Source organism: Mesocricetus auratus, unplaced genomic scaffold (assembly GCF_017639785.1).
Source record: "Mesocricetus auratus isolate SY011 unplaced genomic scaffold, BCM_Maur_2.0 Super-Scaffold_100006, whole genome shotgun sequence".
NCBI lineage: Eukaryota > Metazoa > Chordata > Mammalia > Rodentia > Cricetidae > Mesocricetus > Mesocricetus auratus.
In genome coordinates this window covers 43,024,691-43,044,422 of record NW_024429190.1, presented here as the reverse complement: position 1 = coordinate 43,044,422, position 19,732 = coordinate 43,024,691, and the positions used below count along the sequence as shown (strand labels likewise).

Here is a 19,732-nt window from a genome sequence, read left to right as displayed (position 1 = left end):
CATCCTTCTCATCAGGCATCCAGGACAGTGAGGCAGCTGGCAAACGGAAGCCATCCTGCAAATGACCTGCAGCACACTGCCCCGGGGCCAGGGGGGCTTCTTTTCCACAATAGGACTATTCACCAAATATGACAGTCTCTGATGCTAAGTGAGCTGAAAGAGGTGTGACGGTACAAGCCTATAAATCCTGCCACTAAGGGAGGACTTCAAGTTCAATGCTGGTCTGGGCTACATTGCAAGAGTTTGCATCATGAAACAAAACCTAATAATGTTGCTGCCACATGGGGGGAGGTACCTGTTTTTGTTTTTTTTTAAACCCTAAGAGGATGAGGCTGCCTGCATTCTATGTGATAACAGCTTATGCAGACTGACCCCACATCCCTATTACCATCAGGTAGATACCATCCCTATACTATGCTGTACCTGTGCATAGTATGGATAAGGAGATCACAAAATCAGTTAGCCAAACAGGTCACAGAGGAGCCACAATGGGCTTCACACACCCATTAGAGCTAACCGGAAAATAGGAAAGTTGGTGGGGATGTGAAGAAACAGGAACCCTTGGGCACTGCCAGTGGGAAGGCCTGAATGCCAGCATGCTCCCAGCCATGATGGTAACAGACTAAACCTGTGAAACTGTAAGGCACCATCTCAATTAAATGTTTTCCTTTAAAGAGTTGCTGTGGTCATGGTGTCTCTTCACATCTTCACCATAAGACAGAGGGGCTTCTCAATCTAAGGCCCCTTTGAGGCCTCACAGGGCTGAGGAAACCAAATGCTTCTGTTAGACCTCCCCACATGCCTAAACTCAGGCACAAGCAATAGGAAAGGCTGGCACCAATAGGCAAAAGAAAAACTTTCTCTTGGTAACCGGGGAAGATACAGCTGCAACATACAACCTCAGAATGGAGGCTGAGGTAAAACTGGCTGAGGCTAGACTTGGCTGTTCATCCCAGTAAAATAGAACCCACAGGAATGTCCTTAACCCAAAGCCCCCCAGCTAAAGTACCCTGAGAGGAAACAAACCATGGTTCTCAGCATTCTGTGAAAATTTGGTATTCTCTCAATCAGAAAAGTTGTCATTTGCCACTACCAATCATATTCAGAACTATGCAAGACCATAACTACAGTGTTTCTGCTTTCGTAAACGATGTTTAAAATCTTTTAGGACTTAGGCTGAAAATATTTTCGTTTGTATGAAAGCACTAAAACAAATTTACTTGGAAAAGTCCATTTAGACAACAGCATAATGTATCCGTTGGCTTTGTTTCAGGAGTTTTACAAAAGCAAGAGCTCGCTGATCATGCCAAGAGCTGTAGCCCTGGAGTTGCCAGCCCACACACAAGGGGTACACACAGCCTCACCATCTCCAAATGCCAAGGGCAGAAACCATCCGACTAGGCAGATTTTAATCCTCCTAGAGTTTTGGGGTTCCTGGTAATTCCTAAAATGTGTACTTTATCAGCAAGTTATCAGGCAAGGCTGAAAAACTTCCAACTGGAGGACTAGCTGAAGTGTACGGACCAGACAAAACTCTTTTGTCATTTCTTCCTAAAACTGTGAACAGTTCATCTGTGCAACTAAAGATTGCATTTGTTAATTAGAGCTGACTGGAACTTAGCTGCAGAGGGAGCTAATCAGAGCAGAGGGAGCCATAGGTCCGTTCTTCAAACTGTCCATCCCTTTAAAAATGAGTAGCGACACCCAGGAATTATGTGTGTGTAAATGCAGAGACTCTAAATACTTAAGACACACTGAGGATAATTACTACTGCTGCTGCTATTATTCAGTGAGTTTTATGCAAAGAAAATAGGAGTGTGTGGTGGCACCCCAACCTGCTATAGGCTACATTTCTATTTTGCTTTCCGATGTCTATCTTAACTGATCACTCGGAACTTTTGGGGACCAACTTTAGATCAGAAGATGAGTCCTTTCTGTAAGGGTCCCTCCCCAAATAATTTAATCTCCAGGACCAGTAACTCTGGGGTGATGCCCAACAGCCTATGTTTTCACACTTCCCCAAAGCATTCTGTGCTAAGCTTGAGGACAGCTGAAAGAAATGTGGCACTGTGCAAATGTCACCAACCATGACCCTCTGGCTGGCTCCCAGGGGTAAAGACAAGCTGTGGGAGCCCTGAGGGTGGCTCGGATACTGGGCTTCCCATGAGCTCATGAGGGCAGTACCAGGACCCAAGAGAATCAGACTGAAGCAAGGCCAGTCTGCAGGGAAGACAAGTGCCAAGACCCCTTCCCTCAAGCTCTCACTTGGCATAACCAGCCCAGTGGGTCAGAAGTAAGGCACGGACCCTGGGAAGGGGGCTCTACACCAACTCACTTTATTCTCTTTTTCTTCAGGGCTGGGATCAAACCCGTGGACTAATGTATTCTAGACAAACCTCTACCACTGTGTTCCATGCATAGTCCTAATTCCTTTCTTAAACCCCTACCACTGTAGTACATCCATAGTCCTAACACCCTTTCTTAACGGCCATCCACAAAAGCGCCTTTCCCAGCAATGCTCAAAAATGTCTGGTTCCTAACCGCCAAGAAGTGGAAACAACTCACACTGTCTACTGACTGGAAAGTTTTGAGCAGAATGTAACATGCCTCCATAAAAAGAATGAGGCACTGGAAGACTAGGGACATCACGAGAGGCGGAGGAGCCAGCACAGAGGGCCACCTGTCCTGCAGATGCTTTGCAGGAAGCGTCCCGGAACAGCAAACCTACAAGGACAGGACAGATTAGCGACTGCCTCTCACCGAGGAGTGGGATCAATGGTCTGTGAAGCAATGATTAGAGTTTTTTTTCTAGTGACTTAAGAATTCTAAAATTGTACTGTGGTGACGGATGCTCAACGCTGTGGAATGATCTCTCTGAAGACAGCAACACTGAACCATGAGCTTTAAATGAATGGTTGGTACAATACATGGACCGTATCCCCCAAAGTTACCTCTTAAGTAAAATTAAGCAAGCTATTTCTTCCAAAGGAAGAATCCCTTCCCAGAGCTCATGCTCCCCTCCCCTGCAAGGTCATCCTAGGACCTAAGGAGGCTTGTAAGCTACACAGCAGAGGATGCCAGCTTGGGCGGGGACCAGGAGGCCAGCAGGCTGTGCAGTGTAGAATGTTGGAAAGCATTCACTAAGGAGAGCTGTAAGTACAAGGCCAGCTCACAGGGCCTGGAGCCTCCTTGTACCCTGCAGGCCAGCTCACAGGGCCTGGAGCCTCCTTGTACCCTGCTGGCCACACTCACCCCAGCCTTCCTTTTGAGGCTGTTTCATGTCTTGACAAGTCCACAAATTTTATCTCCCTGAAACATTTTAAACCTCTTGCCACTGCCTTGTTTTAAACACTTCAGCATCCACTGAAACCTACAGATTAAAGTTTAATGGTAACACATTAAGCTAGATATGGAGAAACACATCTGTAGTTCCAGTACTCACAGGATTGCGAGTTCAAGGCCAGTATGGACTATGTGAGACCCCTCCCCTCAAAATTAAAAATAAGGAGGACAAATCAAAGCCATCTATTTTGGGGGCACACAGCATGCTCCGATCAGCCACCAACTGTGGAGGAACTCCCTGCCAGCTGGGTGTGGCAATCATGTTATGGTCACCTGACACCCAGGCCACTCAGTTCCTGTATGCTGCGTGCACAACCCTCAGCTATGCTCCATGAATCTTGCTACCAAGTAGAAGTTGTCAGGGCGACAATGTTCAAATCACCCCTTACAAAGGGAAAGGACTAGCTGTTTAAATTCTAGAGGCACACCAGGAAAAGCCGCCTGGGCTGGTTTAGCAATGGTGACAGGCACACGAGTAGCCAGCCAAAGCCAATCACTGTGGCTTCCCTGACTTCTAAAGTGACAGGCCAAGAAGCACCGTGCGTGCATGTGTGTGTGTGCTCGGGCGCGCACACACACACACACACACACGAGAACAACTGGATCCCTGGCCTGAAAGACTTCATCTCAAAAACTGGTCTTTATTCACCATAGAAAAGTAAAGAAAACAAAAACAGCCTTTCAGGGTGGCAGCACATGCCTGCAACCCCAGCATCTGAGAGGCTAAGGCCTGCAGAGCAAAACCCATCTCAAAATAGAGACTTAAAAAGAAAAACATCACATCTGTCAACTGGACACAATCAGCTTCTTCCTTGTTTTACCCTTGCCACAGAATCCTCTAGAAAGAGAGAAACTTGACGTCACAACTCCCCGATGAAGTAAGTTGCAAGTGAACAGGAAACACAACTATCTTAACAACTCACAAACAAAACAGCGCTGGGGAAGGAAGCAAGTTCTTTTGTGGGAACAGGATACTAGCGCCATCGAGACAAGGGAGAAACACTGCCACCAAGTGGTGAGAGTCTCCAGTCGCTCCTGAGGTTGCTTGGTCTCAATGTAGCAGCAATCAGAATCCTCGGGCGCTTCCAAAGGAAAAAGAGCCCACGTCAAATCCCAACGAGACTCTGGGAGACGGAGGACAGGTCCAGTGTGGGTACTTAAAATGCTTCCAGGAAGACTAGGGATATGGCTCAGTTAGTAGAGCCTTTGCCTTGCACGCACGCAGCAGCCCTTAGGCAAGTCTGCAGCATTATATCAAAAGAAAACAAAACCCAAAAAGACAAGATACCACCCACTACTACCACTACAAAAAACAGGCCTGGTGGCACACCCGTGGAATGAGAAGTGTAGTTAAGATCAAGAGTTCAAGGCCAGCATCAGCTACTCAGTGAGTTCAAGGTCAGCCTGGGACACTGGGGATGCAGTTTCAACAACTATGTCCCCAGATGGCTGTGGTGTTCAATGAAAGCCAAGAAGGCCTAAGCAAGCGGGAATGACTGTGTAGACGAGTTATTCCACTTATGTCACCCAGTAAAATCTCCTTAAGGTACATACATTCCTGAAACAAATCAGTACAAAATGCTTCCTGCCCTTTTCTCAGTAACACAGAAGTCATACTGAGGACCGCTTACGTTCTTTGGCCCTGTTTACATCCTAGTTCATATGCCATCTAATCAAGAGTTCTTCATGCTGTAAGTGGGACAGGCTGACCCAGCTGTACTCACAAGACAAAAACAACAAAAACCTTTCAACTTTGGCTTCACTGAACTATATACTCACACAATGGGTTCAAGTCAGTAAATCACTCTTATTTGTGCCAGAATGAGTTTCCTTCTCTTTTTCAACACTTGTCAAAGTCTGAAGGCATCTATTGTTGGTGAAATGCACACTGTGATATGAAATGCTTAGATGAAAAGAACTAGACCAAGACTAAAGCTGTTCTCTGGCACAGACAGAACAAAAAGATTATCTCCCGTTCCAAGTGGAGAGCTGCCTAAAAATTATTCCACTAATGACAAAGCGTTCTCTTTTGTATGGTAACCGAGAAAAGAAACTGGAGAGCACGAGCCACCGAGTACCTAGTTAGACACTGATTCCCAGCATCCGGTGCAGGCCTGATATTAGGCGAGAGCCCTTGGCAGAGAAAACAGATGGCTGGGCTGCAGGTACTGGCCTTGAGCAATCCATGGGGCAAGGCCACCTTTGCAGAGGACAGGGCAGGCAGCTGCCTTCCCGGTACAGCAGCAGCACGCTCCCTGCTGACGCCTGTTTCCTATCGCTGTGCTTCCCCACCACAGTGCCTGTCCACTCACAACTCTTCTGTAAAAGGCTTAGCAGTGGACCACTTGTCCAGCAGGCACGAGGCCCTGTGTTCGATTCCTGCCAGCACAAAGAAAACAAGAAAGTCACCGAGATCCGAGATTACTGGAGGCTCTGGGACCTTGGAGTTCTGCAGAAGCCCAGCGCAGTCTCACAGAGAGATAGCTAGGCCTGGAAGACTCGGATCATACACATGTGGCTGCTTACTCTAAGTCCTTACTGCTCAAAATGGGCTGTCCACACCAGCATCAGTGAGGAAGCCTTTCAGAAATGGAGGTGCTCAGGATGTGATGGAACCCACACATCACAATCCACCTTTCAACAGGATTGCCAAAGGACCCAAATCTCATTAAAGCTGGTGCAACACTGTACTGATCTTGGACAGCGCCACTGGCAGATGTGTGCATAGTTTCGCCCAGGGACAAGAGCACCACCACCCCCTTGTCTGTGGTAGGGGCAACAGGGAGGCTCTGAAAGCGAGAGGCTAATTCAAAGGTAGAGCATCTCTACTCAGAGCAGCCAGTGTGTCTGCCTTCAGATGCATTCCTGAACACGCCCAATCTGCCAGAGCTGTGCCCTGATTTACTAGCGCTCTCGTGATACCACCCTGGACGGAGTGAATACTTTACCAAGTATGGTCCTTTCACACGCTCAGTGCTGCAAATCCTCCACCCAGAGAAACCACGGCACTAGGAGAGAGAACATGCTCTCCTGGGTTTTGGAGGCAAGAACAGTAAGTAGCGCCACAATATGGGAGCACCGTGAAGCCCGGGACCCTCTATTTAAGCCACCAAGCAGCTTTTAGCATCTCATTGCACGGTCTATGGGTGTGTCACTGTGGAGACACCTGTCTGGCCACAGTTGGGTAAATCTTGACGGTTTCCTATTCATCTTGCAGCTTTGTTTCCATGGTGGGGAGTGTTGTACATCTGACCTACCACCTCAGATGCAGAGACCAACCCCTTTGTAGGCTCAGAAGTAGAGTTAGCCCTCCTAGACTTTGCTAATTTAAACCTGTCAGGCTCACCAAACTCCCAGCAGCCATTGCTGAACTCAGTGGGGAGGGAGGCATGCTGGGGTATAGCTCAATGGTCAGGTACCTGCCTGGCATGTGCGGGGCCTGGGTTCTATCCACAACATGGGTGGGGCAGACATAGTGAGACTGTACATGCAGTTTAACTGCTCTTTTAGATAGGCCTCTGATATAAAATTCAGATTCGTGAGTTTCGTTCACAGGGCTTGGACACAGAAACTGACATGCTGGTTATATGGTTAGAGACAGACAGGGTTTGCCCAGTCTAACTTCTTCACCACTAACTCACCGTTCACTTCGTATTTTCCCTTCTTTTTCTGTATTTTGTCCTCAGTCACTAATAGCCTTTTCTTCAGGTTTTGGCTCAGACACAAAAATCAGAAACCCTAATTTACAGACCACACCACTGCTCTTGCAAGTAGTACCATCATTGAGCCGCAAACTCCACGCTTTTAAAATGACTACTGGCTTGTCATTTTAAATGCTCTTCCAAGAGCAAGGAAAGGTGTGAGTACAGACATCAATGCCTTGCTCGCCTTGCTCTTTTACCTATGGAAACGGTACGAACTCTCTGATTAGCTCACGAGTAGACTGCGGGAGTCGAAAAGCAGAATGGACAGCCATGTGAGCATCTGAGTTTGTACAAGGAGCCACCAAGGCTGTTTTCTACCAGTACTTCGATGATTTTCTTTCTAATATTATGAATTTCAAATCGCTGCCAGGGCAGGTAGGTAGCACGTACCTTTAACCCCAGCTTTTGGGAAGCAGAATCAGGTGGATCTCAGAGTTCAAGGCTAACCTGGCCTACACTGTCAGGCCAGCCAGGGCCACACAGTGTCTCAACACCTCCCCACCCGCAAAAACATGCATCTAATTGGCATTACGTTCCCTTGTCTGGGTGTGGGAAAAGTCATGATCCTAGGATTCCTGGTGAGAATTTAAGACAGCTCGATCCAGCCTGAGGTCCTCTCTGGGGAGGACTGGGGTATGAATAAGGACTCCGGCACCTACTTCATCCTGACATAGTTGTTAGCATGCCATTGGTCCTACATGACTTCTGTGTCCATCCCTAATTGCATCTCAAGAGTACCGTTGACACTCCAGTCACGCCACTCTCTACCTTCCTCCCAGGGCATCCGGGGTCTCTGTGACACTCAGTGACTCCTCAGGGATGGCCTTACCTTCATATCTGCCTGGGGAATCACACGCCTTCTGTGGAGTGGCCACTCGAAGAAATATCTGCTGTCTCCATGAATGCCGCCGGGTCTTCACAGGGGTCCCATCTGTGTCACCCAGGTGGTTTGTTTTGGATTCAAAGTCCCTAAAATGGCAAGATGACTGATTCATGCATGGCCAGGAGGCATCAGCTAACTTTATCTTTCCATAAACAGGTAACTCGAGAACCACAGAAGCTAAATCAAAGTCCCAGTGGTCAGTATTCTTCAAGAACACCGCGCAACAAGAACAACATCACACGCCCTGTACCACCGCTCTCATAAAAGCTGTTCTAAGGAGTATGCTCCAAGGATTGCAGCTTCCAATTGTGCCTTTCTGGGTTCTTCTTCAAGCAAGGAAAATGTGCCAGTTGGGGCACTGTCACCAGAACCCCAATCCATCCTCACATGTGGGTTTACTTCTCTAAGCACCAGCCTAAATCTCCATTACTGCCACAAATCACACCCCTCCACACACATGCACACACACACCAAAACAGAAAACCAACTGTAGTCTAATTAGAGAACCACCAAGGAATTAACGGTGTTATTGCTGATGACATTGCCTGCTCTAAAGCCTTTAGTTTTAAAACTATAAAACAGTATAATTGCTGATACATAAATATCATCTCATTAATTTTCTTTCCACTCACAAGACAATTTGGGCAGGCGCTTGTGATTTACACTCAGTGTGCACCACAGCGAGGCGGTCACCACACCTGCAGATCGGTTCTCTGGCTCGTGGAGGACAGACACAGCTACTGCCCTTCAACAGCCCCCACAGAACCAGGAAAGACCTTTCCTTCTTCTGAAGGTAACAATGCCAACAAACCAATCCTACGCAAAACGGGAGAGCGAGCTGATTCATGCTTTAAAACATGGCACTTGTGGGGAGAGACAGCAGAAGACAGGTAACCCACCAGACTTAGCTATCATGTTCCAAACGGCAAAAGACCAGTGAAAATGCCCCATTGATCACATAGTAACTCAGCACTGAGAACAGCCAGATTGGACGGGTTTAAAGCAAGCCCTACCTGTTTGTGTTCATAAAGTCACAGGTGTGATTTTCATCTACAGGAGCCAGAAATTTTAGAAAATTTGGCACAGAGGAGGAAGAATGGAGCTTTTTCCGCAGGGCATTACGGTAGGAGACACTAAGAATTTGGTTAAAAAAAGAGTTTAGGATGAAGAAATATAAACACACAAAGAAAAAATTCTAATCTTAAAAAGGAGCCCTTTTCACTGTAATAAACCAGGTAAGACATCAAAATACTTTGTGAGTGAAACTTGCATTTTCAGTCAAGGAATTACATTAGAAAAAAAACACCCAGTCTATCCCCCAAATGACAAGACTCATCTAAAGCAATCAGCGTCTCTGACATGGTGCGAAGCACAGTGTGTACAGACACAGCTGCTAGCCTGTGCGCATGCATGCGTGTGCTCCATAAAGATGAAGTGACGTGAATTTACGTGTAAAAAACGGTTCACCATTGAGACTTTTCCAAGTAGTTTAGAAAAAAAAGAATAAAATTAAGTATTCAAATGACAGATGAAAACAGAAAAGCCAAATAAAACCAAAAGGCCCCCCACCCTCCACAAAAGCAGTGAGCAGGGCTTCCCGCAAGGGCGGCCCCCATGCACTGGGCTGGGTCAGTGCAACCTCCTGGGCAGACAGACAACACTGGCCATGCGAGTGCGCTCACCTTCTGGGCACAGCATTCCCACTGTGCTCTCCACTGGCATTGTGTTTTAGGTACTTAAAAAAGTTGGGTGAGGAGGCGGAGGGGCTAAGACGAGGTGGAGGAGCTGAAGGCTGCCCCGAGCAGCACTTAGCCTCACCCCCAGGAAGACGGTCCGCACTAAACGCAATCACAGAAAGTGGAATTAGAGGGGACAGACTGCATGGGGAGGAGACAGACATGGGGAGAAAGAATGGCTTTGCGGGGCCTCTTCACTGCTCTCTGCTCTCACAGACAAACGCTGTCAGGTCTCTGATCACTTCTATACCTCCAATAACACTTTCTGCTCTGTTCCCGTGCTGGGAACTCACACATATTAGAAGAAAAGCCAAAGAAAATAACCCAAAATTTAGAAGCCTTATTTCCTTTTAGGACATCTTGCCCTGAGTTTCAAAGTTCTGTTTCCTATAGACTGAGGAGGAAGGTCACAAGAGAGAGAGCAAAACCAATACAGACAAGGTGAACATCTCCCCATCCCTCCCATGACTGGTCCATCACAGCCCATGGCGCAGCTCCTGGGGAGAGAGGGAAAATGGTGGCACCTGGATCTCCTACCCAGGGACTGGAATAGAACTTGAGCTTTTCAGGTAAGAATGTTTCCACCGCCAAACATGTGGGAGGGGGGGCTCCAGAGGCCACACAGTTATGGTACATAGCAGTGTGCTCACAGTGTACTGGAGAGCGGGGAACTTGTCAGACTACAGCTAAGCCACACTTGCCTCATCAGTCACCCAGCTCAATTCCACAGCACCAATGATGATTCCCAGTGAGTGGTTTAGGGAAGCAAAGCTGACAGCTCTGTATGCGGCACATATCATGTGTCTTCCCTCCACACAGAACAAACCCCAACCACTGCACTAACCCAAATGGCTGTACCTGGTATAAGCCACATGCGCACACATGTCCCCAACTTCTGCTGTCACCAGTTAAAGGGAGGCAGCCGCCACACAGAGGAACGTCTCCATTTTTAGACTAATCTTAAAGGATGATTCGGGGCCCTGTTACAGTCTCTGGTACTTGGGGTTAGTCATTTACAGACCCTGCAACACACAGGGACAGCTTCTGCCACCAGACTGCATGTGCTTCTCTACAGCCGGAAAAATTTAACCGTTTATCTGAGCCCAATTCCTAAAAGGAATGTGCTGGCTAGTTTTATGTCAACTTGGTACAAGCTAGAGCCATCAGAGAGCAGGGAGCTTAAATTGAGAAAATGCCTCCGTAAGACTGGGCATTTTCTCAGTGGCTGATGGAGGAGGGCCCAGCCCATTGTTGGCTGGAGTCCTGGGTTTTTATAAGAAAGAGGCCGAGCTGGGCAGTGGTGGTGAACGCCTTTAATCCCAGCACTTGGAAGGCAGAGGCAGAAGGATCTCTGTGAGTTTGAGACCAGCCTGCTCTACAGAAGGAGTTCCAGGACAGCCAGGGCAGTTATAAGAAAGCAGGGTGAGGAAACTATGAGGAGCAAGCCAGTAAGCAGCACCGTCCCTGGCCTCGGCATCAGCTCCGGCCTCCAGGCTCCTACGGTGCGAACTCCTGCCTCCAGCTTTCCTCCAGTGATGGACTATGATGTGGAAATGTAAGTCAAGCGAACCCTTTCCTCCCAACTTGCCTTTGGCCACAGTTTCATCACAGCAACAGCAATCCTAAGACAAGGACTGAATCCAGAATTCCCACAGTGACAGGCTTCAGAAAGCGACAGCTCGGAGTCTGTCATTCAACAGAGTGCCCAGGTCATACCTCCATCAAGACGGCCAGGACCAGCGTCCAGGCTTCTGGATGTCATCGTGGGCATCCACAGCACATCTCTTCACTCTGCCCATGTGGACACTGTGACCCCATCCCACCACAGCCCAGATCTAGGTATCCAAAGGAGGAAATCCTCCACTCATACCCACGTGCCACCTTTCCCAAGACCAGCAGACAAGTTCCAAAGTCAACATCTCATGCAGTAAGGACTAACGACACACATAGGGATCTTTTTTCCCCCATGTTTATCCTCTTGCTAACTCTATACTTCCTAAGGAACTGGGAAGAACTACTTCAAGTTTTTTTGTTTTGTTTTTTGAGACAGGGCTTCTCTGTGTAGTTTTAGCTGTCCTGGAACTAGCTCTATAAACCAGACTGGCCTTGAACTCACAGAGATTCACCTGTCTCTGCCTCCCGAGTGATGGGATTAAAGGTGTGCACCACCCAGCAACATTACTTCACGTTTTATGTTTTGATGTCAAGGGTTAAACCAGTGGTCTTCGGGCCCCCATGCACCCTCAGGGTACACAATGAATGTGATGCTTTAAGGAAATCTTACTTGTGTTCATGAGGCGTCTCTGTGCTCACAGAATGATACCTCATGAGTTTTCTCTGAGAGACCCCTGGAGAGCTCTGAGCTGGCTCTGGAGGCGCCAGGCTCTCTACAGGGAAATGACTCAGGGTGTTGGCTCTCCTTCTGAATGATTGCTGGGGTGACAGGAGAGTGGACTCTTCTGCAGTGTGGCTCTCTGAGTCACTGGACAGGTCTTCTGAGGATCCAAGGAGCTTGAAGGAGCTCTCAGAGGCCAGCATGGCCTCCTTGTCACCCATTGACAGCTCCTGACAAAAGACAGACAGACAACAGATTAGACAGGCCACAGGGAAACTGGGAGACTGGTATCTCTCTGAGCACAGGGCAACATTGAATGTGTAGGCCTATCTGACTAGAATGCCATCTAGAGGCCACCAGAAACACAAGGCTATTAAGGCCACTGAATAACAACTGCTTCTCAGGACAGGTGCTTGCTTGTGAAGAGATGGGGAAATGTCCCAAGTGCTATCATGAAGTCACAAGCTACAACAGACTGCTCTAGGTCGCAGCACAAACATTGTACACTCCAGAGAACAGGCTCTTCACAGGCCTGTAAACATGGAGCTGTAGGGATAGTTCCCGCCATTGAACTAACTTCTTTATCTTTGCCAAGTGTGTTCATGAATGTTTACCCACACTTCAAGGTTCTTTCTACTCTGGTCTAATGTTGAGATTTAACTCAGTAATCTTAATGCTAAAAATTACACCCTATATTCTTCCTGAAGAGGAAACATGTGTATCACACTGAGACCTATCGTCACAGTTCAGGAGAAATCATTTAACTTCTTGCTGTTTCTCATTGTTGTAAGAGTACAGTAGAAGCCCACTGAAGCAAGATGAGACAACTTTAAGGTGGTTTGTATTGTGTCTAATGTGACAGAGATAAACTAAAGTTTCATTAGTCACTTCTGTCTTACCGAGTGCTCAAACATACATCAAGAATCCTAACAAGCCAAGCTTGGTGATCATGACCATAATTCCTGTTCCTGGAAAGTAGAGGCCAGAGAATCAGGAGTTCTAAGCCAGCTTAGGATACACATCATGGTTAGTCTGAGCTAGGTAGTAAGATCAGAAAACAGGGCAGGGTGGGGAGAGTGGAGACATAAAAACAAAGGAACTGCTTGATTGACACCAAGCTACCTGGACTCCTCCTCCCTGGCTTATTTCCTCAGCACAACCTCCCTCCAAGCTTTCCTCAAGATTAAATTCACAGCATCAGTATCCTTCCCTTCTCCAAGCTTCCCACTACCCGACTCCTCTTCCCCTCACTGCTGACATCCAAGCCACTAGTATCTATTGTCTGCAGCTCTCCTGCCCACTCCCCGATGCCAGCTCTACTCAGGTAACTGTCCTTTCTCTCCTGTGGGTCTACTCACCGTTTTACAACAGGTAAGCTAGCAACACAACATTTACACACTTGAAGGGATTACTGTGAGGTAGGACCAGCTCGTGCCATGAGGAGGCTGGATGGTGACACGGCCCACTGGGTCTTAACTTAGCAAGCATCATGTAGACAGATGACTGGCTTCCAGCGTTTCACTGAAAGAAGTGCATCTACAAAAGCAGCGGCAGCACCTTGCTGTTACCAGAGATGTGGCATTGCAACCCCACCTGGGACAAGCGAGCCACACATACACCTTGATATCCGACTTGTACTCATCTACGGAAGTGTGTGTGTGTCAAGCCACATGCTACACACACTAGTAAGTGTTGATAGCAATTTGGTGGCTTGCCAGCAGCGTTTTAAAAATAAAAGGGCTGAAAGTAACAGTGTATGTAGCCTGTTATTCATTTGTAACTCCATATTCATTTTGTGTGGGAGGGGTGTGTGTGTCTTTGAACTATGTCACAATGGTCTTTCTTATTGTTGTATAGGATTTGAGGCCTTTGAAGACTGTAAGTCTAGGACAGAGCTCTGAAAAACTGAAAGCATTTCCCTGGTGATGAGCTGGAGTTTGGACTCCCTCACTCCTGCATCAGAGCATACTGACAACAGCAGGAAGGGGGTGGGGTAGGGAGGGGGGGAGCTATCTCCCGAACACCAAACCTCCAATTTACATCTTGGCAGTCACAGAGTTAAACAAACCAGGTTCAGACACGTGAATGCCTCCAGAGCAAGATAGGAAAGCAAGGGGGATACAACAGGTGTGTCACCACAGGTGACTGTCAGCCAACTCATTGAACCTGCGCTCAGTGGCAGACCACAAGCAAGGCCTGGCTGCTTGCTTAAGCAAAACAATCATGTATATTCAGTCACAGGGTCAGCTACAGGACAGTCATAGGGATTTATGACACACAATTCCCTGACTTCACAGCCCAGCCTCCCACCTCTGAAGCTCTCGCAAATTTATTTTTAGTATTGCAAAAAATCTACTTTGAATAAGAAACTCATTGGTTGTTACAAATTAGATCTCATTTGTCTAAAATTATGATCTTGATTCTCTGTTTACGAGAACAGCTATTTGTCTTTTTATGTAAAACTTTTATGTTATGATTAAAAACAATCGCATGACTAGCCCCCCACTTGTGCAGAGGTCTGGGAACAGTAAATGGTGGGCTACAGAGCTGGATGGGCAGGCCTGCTGGCAGGATCTTAGGGGCAACTCATGGAGAACATACTTACTTTGCTGGTGTTACTCAGAGTACTAGAAGTGGAGCTGTCCAGATCCACGCTGCTGGAATGTTCCTGCAGGCCTCTGGCTTTACTACCCTACATAAAGAAAAGGCAGGTGAGATACATCCCCCAAAGCACATCAGCTGGAGGCAGCCTGGTCTCCTTAAGTAAGCTCAGAAAAATGAAGTCCCTGACAAACACCACTGAGCATATCTGTGCATTATGACCATCACGTCTTTGTCATCATTTCAAGGATCATACCCACCTAGATGATCCACAAAGCCCTGTGGACTGTGATCTGCTGGGAATCATGGACAGGAAGAAGGGGCAATTCATCTATGATGTTCCCAAAAGCACACTCAATAAATAGCTCTTTCCCGAGTCACAAGTGGTCATAACCACCACCTGCATGTCACTCGATCAACCTGTATCCCTCTGGGAACTCTCAAAGACAAGCCCTTCCCGCCTTGGTTTTATAACTGGACTGTTTTTTGAATTATCATAAGAGGTGATTACTGAAAGTCTCAGTAATACCATTGGACAAAGCCATGTTTAACTGACTAATGCTTCAGAGGGAATATGCCCTAACATTTCAAAGAACTACAATGAAACAATGCAAGCCCTAAAGGTGTCAAGTTCTGATTTGTTAGAAGTAACATAAGGCTGTTCACACATATGGGATAGGAGGGAGTTGGAGAGATGGCTCAGTGGTTAAGAACACAGGATAGGAGGATGCTTTCCTCAGGAACTCCCAGGTGATGCTCAGTGTACTTGGATTCCTAAGGAACTCCCAGGTGATGCTCAGTGTACTTGGATTCCTAAGGGCCTCCCAGGTGATGCTTGGTATACTCAGATCTTCCTAGAGAGTTCTTGTGAGCAATTTCTCTACAAAGGTCTTGATAGCAAGTATCTCATAAGTGTTTCAACATTTGTGACAAGTATTCAATTCTCTATAAAAGTAGCCTTAGATAACAGGTAAGTATTTCATGAATCTACGTATAGGGAGTTCCAAACAACTAACTAAAGGAGCTGACAGAACAGTTTTCAAAGTTGTCCCCAGGGACACCAGGGAAGATGGGAGCTACCTCTTGCACACAATCTCTGTTCTTTATAGGGACTGTACAAATACAGCACTCTTGGGAGCAGAGAATCCCATTGGATAGATCACAAAGGAGTGTAACTTCCCAGCACATGGGAGTTTGAGTCACTAGGATTGGGAGTACACAGTGTGATACCATCTCAATAAGTAAATGGAGAAAAACCATAAATAAAAGGTAGTTATTGCTCTAAGTCTGATGAGACATAAAATCAAGCTGAATCCTGGGCTCTGTTTAAGAATTATTCAGTTGAAGGATGCCATCTACCCGGGACAGGATGCTCTCCAAGGATTCTGTTAAGGACCTCTTTGCTCTGTTCTTCAGCATATCTAGCCTGAAACGGGTAGCGCTGGGTGGCAGTTCACTCCCGATATTCTCTGCTGCCACCTGTGGTGTCTAGAAAGAGAAACAACAAAAAGTCCAGTCAGTTAAAGCTCCCACCCTTCTAGGTACACATGACAACTCCTGGTACCCATCGCTTTGAGAGCCTGGGGTCCCACACGCTCCTTAGTGACATGCCTGCAACTCCAGTGCACAATTTGCTATCCGAAATGAACTGAGGAGATGTGCTCTGAGTCTAATTAGCTGCCTCTCAGGCTAAGCAACCGAATCAGAACTCTGCTGTTTCCTAACCGTGGCCTTGTACAAATGTCCCATTCTCTAATCACACCACTGTGCTGCGAGTCTACAGCGGGAGGAATGAGGAAAGCACTGAGCGATGGATCTGAGACCAAAACGATCTGCCAGGCTTTTACAATAAAGCAGTAACTTATGAGGGGCATTTCAGAGAGTAAGTTAAAACTTGAGTTTATCCCCTGAATCCATCCTCCTGTCTACAGCAAACGCTTCGTCCCTTCTTAGAATCCGTCTCCCCCTTCTCTCTCACCCGTTATTTCATGATCCCTTTTCTCCTCGGAAACCTGGCTTCCCTCTCTCAGCTGCACATGACATTAAACCAAAAGCACAGTTGAATGTGACAGCCACTAAACACGTAATGTCACTTGTTACCCCCAAATCCACACCTTGAGTTGCTTATATGAACTCTCACCTGGCTGCTTCCTGCTGTGACGATTTCCTCAGAAAAGGACAAGCAAGCAAACCCTCAATCACTTCAATACCAACACGTTTTTTTTTGCAGCAGTTGCTACATTATTTCAAGTACACAGAAAAGTATAGACACCAGCCCCATAAATAACTTTGCCTTGCTCAAGCCTGGTCAAGTTGGTACTGCCAGATGTTGAGGAACAAGAGGAGCTATGCATCTGGAACTAACAGCCAAGTGAATGACCTCTGTTGGACCCCAGCTGTGTGGCACAGCCAGCACATTACCTGCTACCCCACCCCCAGTGCCTCCACCAGGAGACTGCACTGTCTTCCCAGATCTGCCATGATCTTTAAAAGAATTAATACACACCCCAACACTCTGAGCACAGTTCTCACTCCATGACTGTCACTTATGATGACTACCTATGTTCTAGAAGTCAGTTCTTAGGAATCATTATACTTCATTGAAACCTTCTGGTCACTAGTATTTCCCACCATGTCAATCACTATCCTGAATTTGCTATTATATTAATTCGTACTTTCTATTTTTATGTACATGTACCCATCAAACATATGCTGCCTAACATGTAAATAAACACCTAGGTAAAAGGTTTCACTAGTCGCTATGGAAGTTAGCATGCAGTTTTTTCAGAAGTCTAAGAAGAGAACTAGCGTGTGACCCAGCTGGGCCACTCTTGGGCATTTGCTCACAGGATGCTAAGCCAGCACACACAGAGACACCGTCACACCCACATTTACTGCAGCAGTACTCAAAAGAGCAAGGGACAGAATCAGCTTCGGCGCCCATCAACTGATCAAATGGATAACGACAACGTGATACACACACACTGCAGAGTTTTATTCAGCCACAAAAAAGAACAAAATATGTCATGTGAAGGGAGCAGGTGGAACTGGAGATACCTATGTTCAGTGAAATAAGCCAGATTCAGAAGGACAAATGCCACTTTTTCTCTATGTAGAATCCAGATTTAAATCACACACACGTATATCTACATACACGAGCACATGTGTGTACACACGCATACACACACACACGCATGTAAAATAAAAAAGTGCCATACTGCACAAATTTCTCTGCAATTATCTCTCTTCTCCCAATATTGTTTTTGAGATTTAATTTATGCTGACAAATGATTTTTGGTTCATTCACTTCAGCCTGAGGACAGTTTTATATAACCAATCTATTCCTGTCCCTACTATTAAATATTTATCCTTTTTTTCCCTGTCTCTTGTGAAGGAGGCCACAGTGAACTCTCATGTACAGATCCTTAAGCATATACATAGAAGATTCTACGAGGGAAATAATGGGGACACCCTTGCAGGGTCACAGGCACCAAGCATCTGCAGCAACAGCAGATATCACCACCAGCAGGTGTCTTCCTGAAATGACCCCAATTCATAGCCCTGGCATCAGCACACAAGGACCACCCTTCCAGGGCACTGCTAGCATCCTTACGGTTCTGCCAAACTGATGGACACAGAATGCTCTTTGAATATGGCGTAATTCCTACTCTAGTAAGCATTTTTTACATTTTTCTCAACTTTTCGAAGACTCTTTGTTTTCTCTGAAATAATGAAATCCTAATTCACTGATGAATGCTCTAACCCTCCAGTGTTTAGGAGAGAAAGAAGAAGTTTAAATAAGAGCTACACTCTGATAAGAGCTACATTAATTGTCCACTTTTATAAGTTCCACATATTATTCACAATTAGGACATCTGTGAGAATAGCTACTAGCTTAAAGTTTCTTCAAGGAACACTACCATTTACCTCTGTGTTCTCCTAGTAATAGCAGCACTGAGTAGGAAATATGTATTCTGGACATGTCACACTAGCTTAAGAGATGGTAGAAGAGTCATGTTTGCCAGAGAGCCCTGCAGGGAACACATACCTGAGCAAGAGACAAACACCACCCAACACCTGCTAAATGTTACACATTCTGGGCAAGGTCTTTATTAGCTGCAACTGGTCCCACACATCAATGCCAACGATAAGAGTCTGTCCAGGCTCAAAGAAGGGCAGCCATCAGTGTAGAGACTTACCCAAAAAGGGGCCTGCCTAAACTCAACATCAGGCTACCCACAAAGTTAAAATGATCCACAACTGCTCTCAAACTCATTTATAAAACAGAAGCAAATTGAACCAATGGTTTTGACAGTACACAAAATATTGACTGAAAGATTAAAGAATAGGAAAAAGAGGAGCCACACCCCAGTGTTTTTAAAGCAGGCCTCAGGAATTTCCGATACTTATACACTGCTTCTGTTCCCTTCTGTTTCCAAAAATATGCCTTTCTCTTATCTGGGCCAGAACTCAAATATCATTTGTAATAAGGAGAGCTTAGAATTTACCTTTAGAAATATTCTATTTTTATTATCTTAGAATAAACATCTGGAAGTGTTCTCTTTGAAGATTAAGTTGGGTCTTAGGTATTTTCTAGTGTGGAGTCTCTGCAGTGAATTCTGCTGTGGGACAGGATCCATCTAGTGACAGATGGGAGCAGGACTGGACCCAACCAAGCAAACACAAGAGCCCAGGCTGTAGATAAAGAGATGCATGCCCAAGTGTTTGGGGATACAGAGCTTATCAATGCACACTTTGAAAGGCATCAAAGTGCTGGGTTAGCAGAAAGGTAGATACATGACAAAACAAATTTACCAAATTGTTAAATCTGTATGTTGGGTAAAGGATATAAGTACTCATGGTACAATCTTTCCAACTTTTCTGTGCACTTGAAATTTTTTTTCTTAATAAAACATCGGGGGAAAAATTGCTTGAATATGAATCCAGGGGAACCCACAACTAATCCTGTAGCAGTAAATTTTGTTAAGCTCCTAAAATTATGATTAAAATAATACACTTATTTAGACTTAGTAAGTATTCTGATGTCTGTTCACACTTCAACTCTAAAATGAGGATTTTACTACCCAATTAAGAATGCTGTTGAAGCCAGGTATATTGGTGCATGCCTGTA

The 19,732-nt window shown here is 46.1% G+C and overlaps 1 protein-coding gene across 3 annotated transcripts in view; it reads right to left on the bottom strand.

The window, feature by feature from the left end:
- The window catches only part of Tbc1d1 (TBC1 domain family member 1), a 190,873-nt gene that overhangs the window by 47,977 nt on the left and 123,164 nt on the right, over window positions 1–19,732 (bottom strand). For 2 of the 3 annotated variants that reach the window (XM_005074384.4, XM_013116553.3), the window contains 6 exons: window positions 15,961–16,089; window positions 14,606–14,692; window positions 11,950–12,230; window positions 9,612–9,767; window positions 8,943–9,062; window positions 7,876–8,015 (listed from right to left, as the gene is read on the bottom strand). In XM_005074384.4, the coding sequence (XP_005074441.1) occupies window positions 7,876–8,015; window positions 8,943–9,062; window positions 9,612–9,767; window positions 11,950–12,230; window positions 14,606–14,692; window positions 15,961–16,089 (913 nt within the window). The remainder of the gene's footprint in view (window positions 1–7,875; window positions 8,016–8,942; window positions 9,063–9,611; window positions 9,768–11,949; window positions 12,231–14,605; window positions 14,693–15,960; window positions 16,090–19,732) is intronic. The other variant, XM_013116552.3, reaches the window with a different exon arrangement.